Source organism: Balaenoptera musculus, chromosome 13 (assembly GCF_009873245.2).
Source record: "Balaenoptera musculus isolate JJ_BM4_2016_0621 chromosome 13, mBalMus1.pri.v3, whole genome shotgun sequence".
NCBI classification, from domain to species: domain Eukaryota; kingdom Metazoa; phylum Chordata; class Mammalia; order Artiodactyla; family Balaenopteridae; genus Balaenoptera; species Balaenoptera musculus.
Window position 1 is genome coordinate 70,663,908 of NC_045797.1, and position 16,045 is coordinate 70,679,952.

Genomic DNA, 16,045 nt, shown 5'->3' on the forward strand with positions numbered 1-16,045 from the left:
AAAGAAATGTGAAATGTGTAATTCAAAAAATGTACTCATTTCTTATTTCAAAAAACAAATGTATCCATGTTTCAGATTAAGAATAGGAATATAAAACATTATATTTACCATTATTTCCAGTTAGGAAAGCAATGGAGTCACAGGGTAAAAGGGAGAGGAAAGGAAGGAGGAGATGGGTAAGGAGGGGAGGAGGCAAGAGAAGAGTAAAGGAGACTGTCAGGAAGAGGGAAAGAAGACAGAGTATGATGTCAGGGTAGGCTAACAACCCGTACATCTCAATGACTTTAATGTGACAAAATTTTATTTTTGTCTGTGCTTTATTTGGTTTTGTTTTTTCCTCATTCACACATAATTTATTACTTTGATCTTATGGCACTTTTGTATCAATAGGTACATTCACATGGGCAAAGCAGAAGAAAACCAGGATGGAAAGTCAAGCCCAGCCATTAAATGCCTCTGCCAGGAAGTGACACACATCACTTTCACTCCATTTCATTGGCCAAAGCAAGGCACATGACCACACTTAACTTCAGTGGAGGCAGGGAAGTACAATCCTCCAGTTTGCTTAGAAGAAGTAGAGAAGCAAGTGCTGGTAATGCCTGTCACAAACAAGAGGATGAGTGAGATTGTGTTGGAGGGAGGGAAAGAAAACATCTGTTCTTCCTCTTCCCTTCTCCCCTCCTTTCCCTGACAGCCTCATCCCCTTGCTGTGACCACACCCTTCCTGCAGATCAGGGTATCACCTGACCTGTAGTTGCTGGCACCAGCATTCCCCTCCTTTTATTCATCCCTCTGCGCCCCAGAGATGTGCTTTACAGCTAAACCACTTGCTGGGAACTTCCTCCAGCAGTCCACCCAGACTTGCATCTCATGATCCCTCTCCGAATGGGCCAGCTCAGAGCAAAGCATGTAATCGGGAACACCCACAGCCCACCTGAGAACACCTTTCAGAGGAGGGCAAACATTATGGATATTTATGTTAATGGCAACAGTAAGGGCTTCCAAGAGACACTTCATTATTTAAAAATTTTATGGATTACTGTGTACTCCAAGAACCAGAAATTATCACTGCTGTCGTATTATTTCAGGTCAATTTAAAGCTGATCTTGAGCAGACAGGGGATTAAATAACAACATGTTCATTCCAGTGATCTTTGATTGTGTGTGAGATCATCTTCCCCTTGAGGTTGGCAAAATGAGAAGCGAGACCCAGATCACGGAAGCCTGCCACTAACAAGCCACTTGTGTGTGTGTGTTGGGAGTTCTCGGCTTGTGTGTGTGTGTGTTGGGAGTTCTCGGTGGCTTGTGTGTGTGTGTGTTGGGAGTTCTCGGCTTGTGTGTGTGTGTGTTGGGAGTTCTCGGTGGCTTGTGTGTGTGTGTGTTGGGAGTTCTCGGCTTGTGTGTGTGTGTGTTGGGAGTTCTCGGTGGCTTGTGTGTGTGTGTGTTGGGAGTTCTCGGTGGCTTGTGTGTGTGTGTGTTGGGAGTTCTCGGCTTGTGTGTGTGTGTGTGTTGGGAGTTCTCGGTGGCTGAGGTCCTGAGCTCATATTCTAGTCCTCACTGTCCCAGGGGACCGTCCAGAGCATGAATTTGTACAAATTGTTTTTCCCTCATGTTTCCCCACTATGGTGAGGTAAGACATTCTGCTCTGTGGATATAGGTAGAAATTTCCTCTGTCCACATCACAGGTTTAAACTGTACCCACCTAAGGCTCAGCAATGAGGCTCAAATGTGAACTGGATGGCTTTGCATAGTTCAACATTTTTAACATGTACAGCTGGAAAGACTATAAAGCTTTAGAACTCGAGCGTCTGCTTTAATCTATATCATTACCGAGTGAGGCACCAAAAGGTATTTACCACAGAGCTAAGTCATAACCCTTTCTTCCTCCCAGATTCTGGCTGGTATAGTTTAATTTCTTCCCTATCAAAGTGTATTACCCTATATGAGTCATAAAATAATTGTAAGACTTTTTAAATGAAGAATTTACTAGACATCTTCCCCAAACTGGCTCTGTAAATCCATCATAGAGAACTTTTTATGCAGTTTGCCTTCTTCATTCCCTTTCAGGGATTATTTTGGCATTGGGGAAATTTGAGGGAAATGAGTAATAACTGTGACTTTAACTGTGACTTTGGGTCTGTGGTTCTACCTTCAACCTCAGCCACTTTTCCAGTGCTTTAGTGACATTAGTACCTCAGCTGATAATTCTTCTGTCTTTCCTTTCTCCCTCCCTCCCTCCTTCCCCTTCTCTTTTCTCAGCTCCAAGGTTTATAATTAAGGGCAGAACTGCCTGGCTATTTCAGATAAGACTTCACTGAGTGACTGTTCGACCCATGACATACCCTACAGTTTAACAGGCTCAGGAATTAGATTGTATCGGTTGAGTCAGGGTTAATCAGGCCCATGATAATCGTCAGACTGTAATTAAAAGACCTTGTCTGCCTTTTTCACTACTGCATCCCCTTGCTGCTAGCCCAGTGCCTGCCACATGGCAGATACTCAATAAATAGTGGCTGAATGAAAACTGCTATTAACCAGATTTATAAGATTTTAACTTAAAAACAGTGTGAATTCATAAGTTTATTCATTGTAAGGGACATAACTGGTTCGAGTACCTAAGGCAATGATTTTGCTCAAGGTACTCCCATATAATAGGTAGATCTATTCAAGAGACTAAACGATGGTTAGAAATGTCCTTTATAAAAAGAATCAGAAAAACAAATTTCGGTGTTACCAAAAGAATAGGAAGACCAAGCTAATATATTAGTATTATTATTAACTCTATTATTATTTCTGTCTAAAGAACAGATATGTTATGTAGAGTAAAATCATCCTCTTTTTTTTAGCACAGATAATCTACAAAATGCAGGCTATCTATAGTTATTTGTATCATTTGAAAATATTTTGAGCATTTCTCAGTAAGAACCCAATGCCCACAACCAGAAATGTGTACAGAGGGGTACACTAAAGTAACAACAGACTGGTGAGGACCCTGCTGGCAGTGGTGTTTACTGTTGAGCTGTGGGCTACTCCCTCAAGGTCAAACAATATCCCAGTCCTAGTCTGGAGGGATTCCAATGTACAAATTTATTCTAGGGACACCTTAGGGTTCCATTTTTTTCCCAGAGACTCAACATACCATAGAATTTCACTGCTGGATTGCTGACACAAACTTAACATGAGCTATCCAAGGCAAGGTTTCAGTTTATTCATTAGGGATGTATTTCTTTAAACATTTCTCCAGTTCCTCCTATTAGAAGATCATTACTTTTTGGAACTTCCCTGGCGGTCCAGTGGTAAGGACTCTGGGCTTTCACTGCAGAGGGCACGGGTTTGATCCCTGATCCGGGAACTAAGATCCTACATGCCGCATGGCCAGTCAAAAAAAAAGATCATTACTTTTTATATACAGATCAACATCAGAGTTAAAGACTATAACTGTAGACAGTGATGAATAAGGATAGGGGGCTCCCGCAGGGGTGGCCTTGATCCAGGTTCGTAGGGTGGTGGTCCAGAGGGTTATATAGGTGGTACTCTGAAAGTTATGTAATTGGAGGAATCTTGGGATTCCACTAAGAGAACATGGCCACAGTTGGGACCTCTCTTTCTACTTCAGCCAGTTGGGATATCAAGTGGATCTTGCCCAATGCCCTTTCTGATTTCCAGAACCAGACAAACACCCCACCACAACTCAACCAAAGAAAGCATGGTGTGGGCTGGCTGTCAGAAACCCCCACCTCTGACCGTGGCTTCACCAAATATGCCTCAGAGGAAGGGCACTCAACATTTAGTTAGCCAGGTTGACCCATGAGGCCTCCATGACGAACTTCATGAATGTTAACTTCGTAAGTTTGAGAGAAAGTACTTAAAAAAAAAAAAAAACAACCTACACAACAACAAATAAAAACCTCTTCTTTCATTAAAGAGATTACTGGTAAACCTCTTGATGTGTTCCTGGGTCAGGTTCCCTCTTGGTTCACTTAACCTTTGGACACAATCCCATTGGGAAGTGATTCACATGCCTCCCTAAAATTTTCTGGATTCCTTGGTCCCACCATACTCTGAAATAGAAGCCTGAGTCTACTGCTTCCTGAAAAGCAAAGGATTGCCATTTATTTATGTCTTCAGCAATGTCTTACTACATATGTTGAAGTGAGCAGTGGGTGAGCTTGGCCTTTGGAGGATCAAAAGAGAAATCCTGCACAAATCCCACCCTCAAATGGTATGATCATTATTTCATGGTTGGCCTGATGCCCTGTATACAGAAACAGAGGCCAGGTCAGTGATATCTGGAGGCTTAGGCACCACTGCCGCCCTCCCAAGTTTGCAAGCTGCACCAATGGATTTTGGTAAACAAAGATCAATATGCTGTACTCTGCGACTATGCCCCCAAGCCTTTAGCCTAGCCTGGGTCCCAGTCCTAGTCTGTATACATGGACTCTGGCTGCCCATTGATGGCCTCATGAAAGTCTACAAAGTATGCTCATTCATCAGTCTTGGCTCTTGTACTCACTATAGGGACCTGGTAGCTTGTTGGGGGGTTTTGTTTGTTTTCTCCAAAAGAGGAAATGTCATAGCAATATTGAAAAATAGGTACTTGCATTTCACTCCCCCAAAACTCCTTGAACACCTAGAGGGAGTGTATAGTCTGAAAATATAGAGGAAATAGCTTTTGGGTCTTTGCAGCACCCCCCATGTTTTTCATCACTCTCATCAATCACGAGCTGAGAGATTGCCTTACCTGCTTGTTTATTTCCCCCTGTACTATATTTATGTCTTTTCCTCTTCTGACCAGAATGCATACAACATATGAAAAATATACACCAGGGTCTCTGGGAAAAAGTCTCTACACACCAAGCTGGAGATAGTCACCTTCCACTAGAGGAATATGAATTCCTAGGACACAATATCTCCCCCCAGAATACTACAGTCTGGGTCTCAGCAAAGCATCAACAGAAAAGAAGATGACTTCTAGGTTTTGAGCCCAGGAACCTGGGAAATTGACTGAAAAAACGAAACTGGGGAGATGATGTGGGCTATAGAAAGGGGACTTTGATCTGATTTTGAACATACCGAGTTACATAGAATAGGCAGGCAGTCAAGCTTTGTGTCTGGTCTATTAGATATTTAGGGATAGGCAGCTGGAAATTTAGTGGGGAAACAGGGCTAGCAATGTAGATTTGGAAGTCTTCAACATAAAATTAGTGTTGAAAGCATAAACATGGGCCATAGGGAAAACCCATAGTAGACAAAATGAAGAAAGAGGAGGTAGGAGGGTAGGATTGTGGGTTCTCATGAAAAACCAGAAAGTTTCAAGGAGAAAGTTAATAAGGCAATAAGACAAGGATTTGACAATAAGGAAGTTATCAGCAACCTTGGAAAGGAAATTTTCAGTATGGCAGAGTGTAGACAGCTCTGAAAAATTGATTTTGTCTTGTCCAACCTCCTCACCCCCACCCCCATTGGTTTCACCTCAACGAAGGAAGGAGTTATATCTTCAGTTTGCCTTATTGGGTTACGTGTGAATAGATTGTTCTGACTCATGGCACCTTGTTGACAAAACCTCATTTCTTTTCTATCTCACCATGTATATATAACCTTTACAGACCTCAGTTTTCTCATCTATAAATTTCCAATCCACAGTTCTTTGATACTGTCATCACTGATACCAATCGATATATTGGGGAAAGGCTATGAACCAAGAAGGGTCTGCAGAAATCCAACTGGGTTCATTTGACTGATGTTTCCTTTTGTGACTTTGAAATCCTCTGGCCCTCGATTCATTGTCTGGGTTTTCTAACCAACTCCTTCCCCAGGGTTTATTCATGCCAACCATCTACCTCCCACTTTTCCAGACAAAAGAAAGCATCCTAAGAAAACAACATCAGCTGCTTTCATGATGCCCTCTCTTTGGCTCATCTCTAGGATTCTGGGCCGTGCCTCCCACTCTCTTTCTTTTAGACCTCACACAGCATCCTCACTTGGCATGAGATTGGATCTGTGACCCTCCACTTGGAGAGCACCTGTAGGCATTTCCTTGAATCCTGATGCCGTGCCAATCTCTAGGGTTTTATAGCTGACCTCAGACTGGTTCTGATGTCCCAAATTAACAGCAGTGCCAAGGTAGGGAGCTTCCTGGCCTAGAGTCCTTAACTGAAGTGAACATCTGCTTAATTTCAGCCAAAGAAGCATATTATAAAGGATATGATAGACTCTTTTGCACTCTTCTCCATTTGCTGCTAATCATAATTTGGCAAGTAGAATTACTCCCATTTGGAGCTGCAGTATAGATGCCCAGTGCTTTAAAAAAAGAGAGAGGGGAGAAGAAAGAAATATAGAAGCGTGTTTTAGAAAATTAGAGGCAATGGGGCTTCCCTGGTGGCACAGTGATTAAGAATCCGCCTGCCAATGCAGGGGACACGAGTTCGAGCCCTGGTCTGGGAAGATCCCACATGCCGGGGAGCAACTAAGCCCGTGCGCCACAGCTACTGAGCCCACATGCCACAACTACTGAAGCCTGCATGCCTAGAGCCTGTGCTCCGCAACAAGAGAAGCCATCACAATGAGAAGCCCGCGTACTGCAATGAAGAGTAGCCCCCACTCACCGCAACTAGAGAAAGCCCGTGCGCAGCAACAAAAGACCCAACGCAGCCAAAACAAATAAATAAATAATAAAATAAACAAATTTTTAAAAAATAAAATAAAATTAGAGGCAATGCAGAAAGACAGTTACCTGCAGCTAGACAGGTACCTTTAATAAGAATCCATGCCAACTCACTACTGCTCTACAAAGCTGGCTAACCGTAAATCCTTCAGTGCTTTTATTATTATGTATTCTAATTAATATATATGACATTCACTGTTTATTCACTGCTTTCACATTTCAAATTTCAACTCCTGTATTTAACCAGCTCAGACCTCAGGAAACCAAGAGAGAATCTAGGAGACTCTAAGGCCTGTAGCTGTCCCCAGGACATCTCCCAAATGTGCAGAAGGTTATCAGCGTTTATTCTTGGCCCCTTGAAGTTTCTAACCTGATCTGAGGCTACTGGTGGCCTGCCTTTCCTTCTACAGCAGCTCACCACCTGGGACAAGAAGCCCGGGACAGGCCACCGACTTTAGGACCTCGTAACTCTGTCACCCTCAGCCAGGTTTTCATCCTCAGCACTATGGACATTTGGGGCCAGATTACTTTTTTTTTTTTGGTGGGTTGGGGCGGGGGCGTGTTCTATGCATTGCAGGATGTCGAGCAGCATCCTTGATCTCTACCTGCTAAATTCCAGGGGTGCTCCCACCCCCACACCGACACCGAACACCAGGTTCCTAGCAGGTAAAATTATCCCCAGTGAAGAACCACTGCTCAGGAATTCCCTAGTGGTCCAGTGGTTAGGACTCTGCACTTCCACTGCAGGGGGCACTGGTTGGATCCCTGGTCAGGGAAGTAGGATCAGAGAACCTTTCTCTGTGATACCAGTCTGAGCCCTTGAGGCATTCTCAGCATCCCTTATTCTGAGGTTTAGATATGGGATGGATGGTAAAAGATTTCCAGTCACCTTCCCCCACAAATCACCCCTTTGTCCATATGTCCTGCTTCTGTTAACATCATTGCCAGCACTCCCTACATGCATGCGCTCTTCCAGTCCCCTACTCTTCCCACTCAGTTGTCACAGTCTAGTCAACTTTTTCTCCAAAAGCTTGCTTGTGTCTCTCTCCTCCCAATTCCTATCACCATTCTCCATTCCAGCCTCCGTCATCTGTCACCTGGTCTCCCTCTCTCCTGCCTCCTGCCTCTCAGTCCCTCCTTCACTTTGCCCCGGAGCCAGATTCCTAAATCAGACCAGATTGACCACACCACTCCCTCCTTGGAAGTCTTCACGGGCTCCCTCTGCCATTGCCTATGGCAGGGGTCAGCAAGCTTTTTCTTAAAGGTTAGGTAGTAAGCATTTTAGGCTTTGTGAACCAAATCAGAGATATTATGTAAGGACTTATATAACCATTTAAAATAAAACCACTTAAAAATGTAAAAACCATTCTTAGCTCACAGACTGTAAAAAAGCAGGTGGCAAGCTGGATTTGGCCACGGGGTATAGTTTGCCCATCTATCGCCTAGTAAATAAACTTGATGACCATTTATTTAAGGCTCTGGATGATTGTGGCCCACACTTCTCTTTCCCACCATATATCTTCTGTGCTCCCTGCATACTAGTGTCCCCACATGCTCCTCCCCCGTCCCCCAACACACACATACAGCTTCCTCTCTCATGGTGCCTCTGTTCATGCCCTTTCCTCACCTGGATTGCCCTTCCCGAGCCGCTTCTGCCCATTGAAATTATACCCCTCAAGACACTCTCAGATGCCACCTCTTCTGTGAAACCTTAGCCTGTTCCAGAAGGTCAGTGTTAAACTCTCTCGCCTCTGTGTTCCTTTTCCTTTGTACCTCCGCTACGGTACGGATTTCATCCTCCTTTGTATGCTAGCTGCGTACATGCCGAACTGCCTAGGAGGCTGTGAGCCTGCTGAGAGTGGAGACCTTGCCCCTTCATACCCCTACTTTGCACCTTTCAAAGTGGAATCATGGCAGGTAGTACCCCATTGAGCCAGCATGTGAAGCACTTTATGTACATCCTCACCAACCCATGAAGATATTCTTATCTCCACTTTACATATGAAGAACCTGAGCCTCAGAGAGGTTAAGTAAGTTGCCTGAGGTCACACAGCTAGTAAATGGCAGAGCTGGAATCCAAACTAGGTCCATCTGACTGCAAAGCCTGGGCTCTAACCACCTTATTATATAGAACAGGGACTCAGCAGAGAGTGTGGTGCTGGATCAGGTGCCACACCTCATCGTACAAGTTTTACTTACTTACCCATAAGCAGCATTTAAGTTTGACTCATTGATCTTTAAAATATCATTGATAGGTTCAGGCTGCCTGCCCCATCATTGAATTCATGTCTGAATTAAGGACCATGCTCTCCTGGAATCCTGTCCTCTTTTGGTTTCTAATATGCAATCTGAGTGTTTGGTATTCATTTTATAGGGATTTTTCCTTCCGTGAGGTCCCTGATCATTTTGCTGAGAACTAGCTTTGAAATCCTGCAATGAGAACTAATGGGATACCATTTTCAAATAGAGCTGGGCAAACTAGGAGAAACAAACAGAAAGAGGGTAATTCTAGTCTTGGAATTTATGAGCTTCCCTATCTAAAAGTTTAAATTTCAGCTTTCTTTTGATCTTCGGGTTTATGGTGAGTTTTAAGAGGTTGTTCTTCTGAGACAGTCTTACGAACTTAATACGCTTTCCTCCTTCCACTGAGAAAGATCTAGACATCTTGCCCCCCAGCTCTTTCAGCCTCGGGTAAGCTTTGTCTTCTATATAATTTAGTTTGACTTGAATAGGGGCAGAATCATGGAGATTGAGAACCATAACCTTCTCCCCGTTGCGAACAGTGTGATCACAAAACACCCAGCAGTCCTGCCATTGCTGTTTCCCATCCATAGCAGTAACCCCACAGGGAGTGACACCTGAGAGCCACCGCAGGGAGTGACAGGTCATGGGTAAGCCCTGAGTTTCCTGAAGTGATGTGGGAACAGACAGGTGTCAGCCCTCTGAGGAGGGACCTCAAGGCAGACTTTTTGGTGGCCCCTCTCCTTCCAGCAGACACACACGATAGATAAATGCGTATTAACGGTGGTGAGAGAAGAGAGACATCATAGAACTGTTTGGCCCTTCTCTCGGGTGTTTAGAAGCCAAGTTCATCCTTAAAAGCTGCACCGCCCTTTACCTCAGAGGTGGACACTTTGGGGAGAGAGGAAGGACTCCAGGCGTGTTCTTTACCTGTTTCTAATTCGCCCCAGAGGGAACCACGGCTGCTGCTTTGCTCACTGCCACATGACTGCCTTTCTCATCTCCTCCACCCCTGTTCTCCTTGTGTGCTCACTTCCACCCCTGGGCCTAACTCCCAGCAGTCTTAACTCTTGTCATGTTAGGCAATTATTTTCAAATCTTGCAGCAGGACAGACAGTACAGCGTCAGATAATCCTCTCTCTCTCCTTTTAGTTCCACATTTGATGAGACAGCTGCATTTTCCTAGCAGAGCCACCACCTGCAGCAGCTCAAAATAGTCTGTGGGGTTTTTTGTTTTTTTTTTTTTTACCTTTTGTTGAAGAAAAAAAATGTACAAAGTCCATTCTGTATACATCCCAGTTCTCTGTATGTTCACGGTTGCCTCATCTAAATTTCAGACTTGTAGTTCCTTTCTCCCAACATTGTTTTTTCGGTTTTTTTGTTGTTGTTGTTTTTCCGAACGGGCCTCTGAAAATCGGCAGCAAAGAGGCCAGTTTGTTTAATTTAAATACATTGCAGGAAAATGAAGGTAATTGTCCACACAGGCCATCTGCTACCTGGCAGGTGTCCATGAATCAGAGAGAGAAAAATGGAGACTCAAGTGTCTCCTTCTGTTACCATGATAACCGCTTAGCTCAGAGTTTTCGTTGGGTGTGTGTGTGGAGGGGATGCCGTTAACAGTGCTCTGGCGAGGGCATTAACTCTCAAAATCAGGCTTTTTGCCATAAGCCTCCCTGGGTTTGATTGCCTGACGATAATCAAGGAGATTAAAAAAAATTCATACCTGTTCCATCAGGAAAAAGAAGGGAAGGAAATAGTATTTTTGGAGCCCCTACTGTGTGCCAGGCACCCTGCTGGGGCTGGCTGAGCACAGCCCGGGACTGTATATCCGTCATCTTCCTACTGCAGACAGCGCCTCTGCCCCTGCATGGCCACGCTCTCTGCCACAGCATGTGAGTCCCCATCTCCACTCACAGTGTCCTCAAGTCACCTTCTCTGACGTTCTCTGTACCTGTTTTGGCTCCAATATTAGACTTGTGCTCAAACAAAAGACTAAGTCGGAATCACCGTATTCTCCTTTCTCACATTTCTCACTCGTGTTGGAAATTAATTTATGTTGCTATCAAAAATCATGGTTCGGGGCTTCCCTGGTGGCGCAGTGGTTGAGAATCTGCCTGCTAATGCAGGGAACACGGGTTCGAGCCCTGGTCTGGGAAGATCCCACATGCCGCGGAGCAACTGGGCCCGTGAGCCACAGCTGCTGAGCCTGCGCGTCTGGAGCCTGTGCCCCGCGGCGGGAGGGGCCGCGATAGTGAAAGGCCCGCGCACCGCGATGAAGAGCGGCCCCCGCTTGCCGCAACTAGAGAAAGCCCTCACACGAAAACTAAGAGACCCAACACAGTCATAAATAAATAAATAAATAAAATAAATAAAGTATTAAAAAAAAAAAAAAAATCATGGTTGGCCTCGGCAGTGAGAAGTCTCACCTGACCCATGTTCCTCCTGACCTCAGAAACTTGGGATCCCAACGTGCTTAGGGTTCTCCCAGCAGTTTAAGGCCACTGGAAGACCCAGGTACCCATCTTAGCCTTGCTACTAATTTATTTGTGACCTTGTGACTTCTCTAGGCCTCCATCTCCTCAGATACAGTAATGAATGTTGGACTAAAACAGAGGCTGGGGCTTCCCTGGTGGCGCAGTGGTTAAGAATCTGCCTGCCAATGCAGGGGACACGGGTTCGAGCCCTGGTCTGGGAAGATCCCACATGCCGCGGAGCAACTGGGCCCGTGAGCCTGCGCTGAGCCTGCGCGTCTACTGGAGCCTGTGCTCCGCAACGGGAGAGGCCGCGACAGTGAGAGGCCCGCGCACCGCGATGAAGAGTGGCCCCCGCTCACCGCAACTGGAGAAAGCCCTCGCACAGAAACGAAGACCCAACACAGCCATAAATAAATAAATAAATAAATTTATTAAAAAAAACAAAAACAGAGGCTGTTTTCCTGGGGTCACGAACCCTTTGACATTACAAGCATAACTTCTGAACTCTTTTCTTGGAACACATAGCTTTCTCAGGTTCTCAGAGTCTTTGCTGATTTAGAAGAAGTGAAGGGCCAGCAGAGGAGAGAGCTTCTCAGATTGTAACATTTCTCTAGCTCTGTCTTTCCAGCAGAATTGTTTCCAACTACAAGGGACCTCTGTACTCAGAGAACCTGAGTTACAGGGCATTTATTGTGTTTAGTTGTTGGTTAGACACGTGACTGGCCTTTGCTGTGTTCAGGCCTTTGTAATAAGTTGTATTTCAACAAGGTCCCACTGTCCCTGCTTCAGGAAACGTTAAAACACCAAGGAGCGTGTCGTGAAGCTTCCCCAGCCTCTCTAGGCTCACCGCCCCTCTTCTGGCAGCTGAAACCCAGAGGCACGCGATTCTTTTGGACCCTCGTTGGACAGCTTATCCCCACCCCGCAGAGCCGCCAGACTAGTCCCTCCACCTTTGCTGATTTCTGTGTGAGTCTCAGGTTCCCCATAATCTCTAGGTCCCAGCGGTGATGCGCCCCCCAGCCTCTGACTGTGCTGCTCATTCTAGATGGGTTTGCTCTGAGTGGAGTGCTCAGCAGTCTCCATGGGGAGGGCCTGCCTCTCTGAACGTACAACCCATCTGTGCCTTTGAGACAAGGTGCAGTCTCTCAGTGCAGCGCTTCATCTGCACTGACTTCAGCGCGGCCGTCCGGCACAGACCTGTCAGGAGGGCAGAGGATGAGCAGCCTGTAAGCGGGCTAGAGGTGACTGTCGGCGAGCCGGGAGAGCCGCTGTGCGCACTGCAGCGCCGCCTTCAGCCGTGTGTGCTGCAGGCGCTCCGGTCTGCGCTTCTGTAATGAGGAGCACCTTATTTCAAGCTGTCTTCCTTGAGACAGCCCGTCCTCTGCGTACCTGCTCCCTGCACCTCCCCACCGGCTGCGAGTGCAGGAGGCCTGAACAGGCAGCACCTCCGCTGTGGACTCCGCTCGTGAGAAAGGAGAGTTAGGAGCAGAACATGCCTTGTGTGACCCTGAAGCGGCCGCTGAGAGCCCTCAGAGGAGGATCCTCCACCGGCAGGGCGGTTATGACCGAAGCAAAGCCTTGATCACTCGGCATTTCTGAGATGAGGTAACTTGGTGAAGGTCATAGAATCTTAGCATTTTATATCTGAAAAATGCTTCACAGGTCATCTAGTTCGATGCCGCTCAGTTTGTAAATGAGAAGACTGAACTCCAGAAGAATTAAAATGCGTGTCCTGTACAGTCCAAAGAAAACCCCAGGTCTCCGGACTTTAAGGGTGCGCCCCTCCCACCGAACCTCACCACCTCCTCAGCGTTCACCCAGGCGGTGGCCAGAGCAAGATCCCCTCTCAGCGCCTGCGGCGGCCCCTCCTCTTCTGAGTCATTGGATTTGCAGCAGAGAATTGTCTCCAGGCCCTGCCATTTACTCATTACAAAGTAAAGAGTTTGAAACTTTTCAGCCTCAGGACAGGCTAATGCACTGAGGGACTTAGGCACATTCTTAGATCCAGAAAAATTTTTCTTGATTCTCTATCCTTGCCTCTCTTCTCATCCACGGTCCTCTTTTCGGGGTCTTCGGCGTCTCTTGAAGGCCTCTGGGCCTGGTCTCATCCCAAAATTCTCCCTCCTGCTCCCTCTCAGTCAAATGCTCTTCAGATGGGACTGATCTAATAATGTAGAAAGAAAAAAATCAAGCTCAGCACATGAGTTACCTATGGCTGCATAACAACTTGCCCCGAAACTTAATGGCTTAGAAGAACAAATTTAACTCACAGCTTCTGTGGGTCAGGAGTCCAGGCGCTGTTTAGCTGGGTCCTCACAAGCTGAGGGTCAGGGTTTCTCACAAGGTTACAGTCACCTCAAGCCTCAACAGGTCACGTGGTTGTTGGCAGGATTCCTCGTGGGTTGTTGGATTGAGGGCCACAGTTCAATGCCGGCTGATGGCCGGAAGGCACCCTCAGTTCCTTGCCAGGTGGGCCTCTCCACAGGGCAGCTCACAAGATGGCAGCTGGCTTCCTTAGCATGAGCAGGGGCAAGAGCGGGAGAGAGTATGTGTGGACAAGACAGAAGTCATGGTCTTTTATCAACTGATCTCAGAAATGACATCCCATTGGCCTGATTCATCAGAAGCAGTCACTCACTACACCCAGCCCACGTTCAAGGGGAGGGGATAACACCAGAGGCGACTACAGGGAGGGAGGGTGTCACTGGAGGCCTCCTCAGAGGTCTGCCCGCCACAGTTAGTTACCTAGTTAAAGTATTTCACATAAAGCTTTATTGATGACGACAGATTTAGTCCTCCCCGGAGATCATTGCCCGCTCTGGCTGTGTTCCCGCTTTCCATTACAGAAGAAAAAGGGTCAGAAACTTGATACACCTCATTGTCATTTAACAACTATTTATTAAGCCTTTACATGTGGTAAGCACAATGGTAAGGAAGATAAATTTGACGGGTGAGATTACGGCTGTACAGGGTTCTGAGGGAGGTGGCAATGAAGCAGACAGCTGGAAGACCAGTGGGAGCTGGTCAGGCACCACAGAGGGGCTAGTGCTCCTGGCAGAGAGAACAGCAAGTAGAGGCCTGAAGGCAAGAGAGAGTGCAGTCCTTTCAGTAGATGGTTGTTGTCTAAACCGCCCAGGAGCAGAGTCAGTTGACCTCCGTTGCACCAACATATGCCTCATTCCAGATCAACCCCATTCCGGATCCCTCAGCTTCGGGCCTGGCTGAAGTACCTGCATATCGATTACCTATGACTTGTGCCTCTCCCGGGGCCTTTGGGATTTACTGCCCCACAAGGATGCCAAACCGGCATTGCTCTGCTGGACCCAGAATGCACATAGGGTTCCTGACAGCTCCATCCTAGCATTGCTTTAATCCAACATGATCCTAAAGCCAAGGGCTGAAGTTTGAGATCCATGGGGAAAATTATGCCTTCCCAGTGGTCTGAGCTTTTCTCTTTCTACTGCTCTGAACAAAGACAATGTCAGGAGTCTGGTTTCTATCTTCCTCAGAAGACATGTCCTGGGCAGTGATCCCAGGAAGGGGGCCTGATTATTTTCAAGCTGATGGTGGGCAGTAGGTTTCATTTCCTGATCCTAGAGATTTAGCCACATGTGGCTGTCTACCCCTGTCCATCCCTCTTACTTCATTCCCCATCATCATTTTCCTGTTAAAATATTTGCAGAGGTTCAGCTTCATGTTCTTAAAAAGCAACCTATTTGTCCATCTCCGGTCTTAACGACTGTGACACTCAGTCCTTGGGTGGCGATGCCTGGCTCCAGTCTCACCAAGATTTATTGAGTACTTGCCACATGTTTAATGCTGGGTTGGACAGCATAACTGTCCAGATAACTGTCATGCAGTGAAGTGAATTTGAATTTCACAGGCCACATACTTAGGAAAAAAAATTATTTAAGTGGCCTTAATTTCCCTCTTGAGCGCTCACTTTCTGAGATGGGCACTTAGTCTGGGCGTTTCTAGGAAAACTCTGAAGCCAGTCATTTCAGAGATTCTTATCCCCCTTCCTGCACCCAAAATGAGTGCTCCACCTTGGGGCCTTTTGCTGGGTGCTGTGGCGTCAGTGGAGGAGTGTCCATAGCTCCAGGTTGACCTGTGCTGAGGCCATCATGTCCTTTGCTTGTGGCCAGGCCTGGTTCTCGTGGGCAGCACCCTCCATTCGGTGGCTGAGGCATCTGAGTTCGTAGACTCCCCCAGCATCCAAGGTCCACACCTGACCTCACCGAGGCTCTAACTCCTCTGTGATGGAGAGACAGCTTTGGGCTCATCGCTTCTCACAGTGTCAGCCTATGGGAAGCTATTGGCTGCGTGGGGTCCTTCCTTGAGGCTGCCCAGGCAACCCAAGAAACGACCTTTATTCTGTTCCCCTCAGCCCTGGGAAGGCCCAGGAAAGGCCTGGGCATTGCCAGTATCCACCACTTCTGTGATCTCCTACATCCCACAGTGTGCTGGCTCAGGACTTTCCTGCAAAGCCAGGCCTCTGCATCAGACTTTCTTGCCTTCTCTGCAGATTCTCTCACCTTCTTCCCAGCTTCCTTATCTAGTTTGGATTGGGGCTGAATCTGCTAGGTCTGATTGCTCATAAGCACTTTCCAAACTAGAATGAATTTTATGCTTTATTATTTGCCCCCTCTCCCATAAAAATGGCCAAA

At 46.6% G+C, this 16,045-nt stretch overlaps 1 protein-coding gene across 23 annotated transcripts in view; it reads left to right on the forward strand.

Annotated features, from left to right (window-relative positions):
• Positions 1-16,045, forward strand: part of DTNB (dystrobrevin beta) — a 279,721-nt gene that overhangs the window by 246,938 nt on the left and 16,738 nt on the right. The window contains exon 16 of one of the 23 annotated variants that reach the window (XM_036873651.1): positions 11,472-11,607. The exons of 21 other annotated variants lie outside the window; for them this stretch is intronic. In XM_036873651.1, the coding sequence (XP_036729546.1) occupies positions 11,472-11,549 (78 nt within the window). In that variant the 3' untranslated portion in view covers positions 11,550-11,607. Of the gene's footprint in view, positions 1-390; positions 703-11,471; positions 11,608-16,045 lie in introns of those variants that run through there. One more of the 23 variants, XM_036873650.1, reaches the window with a different exon arrangement.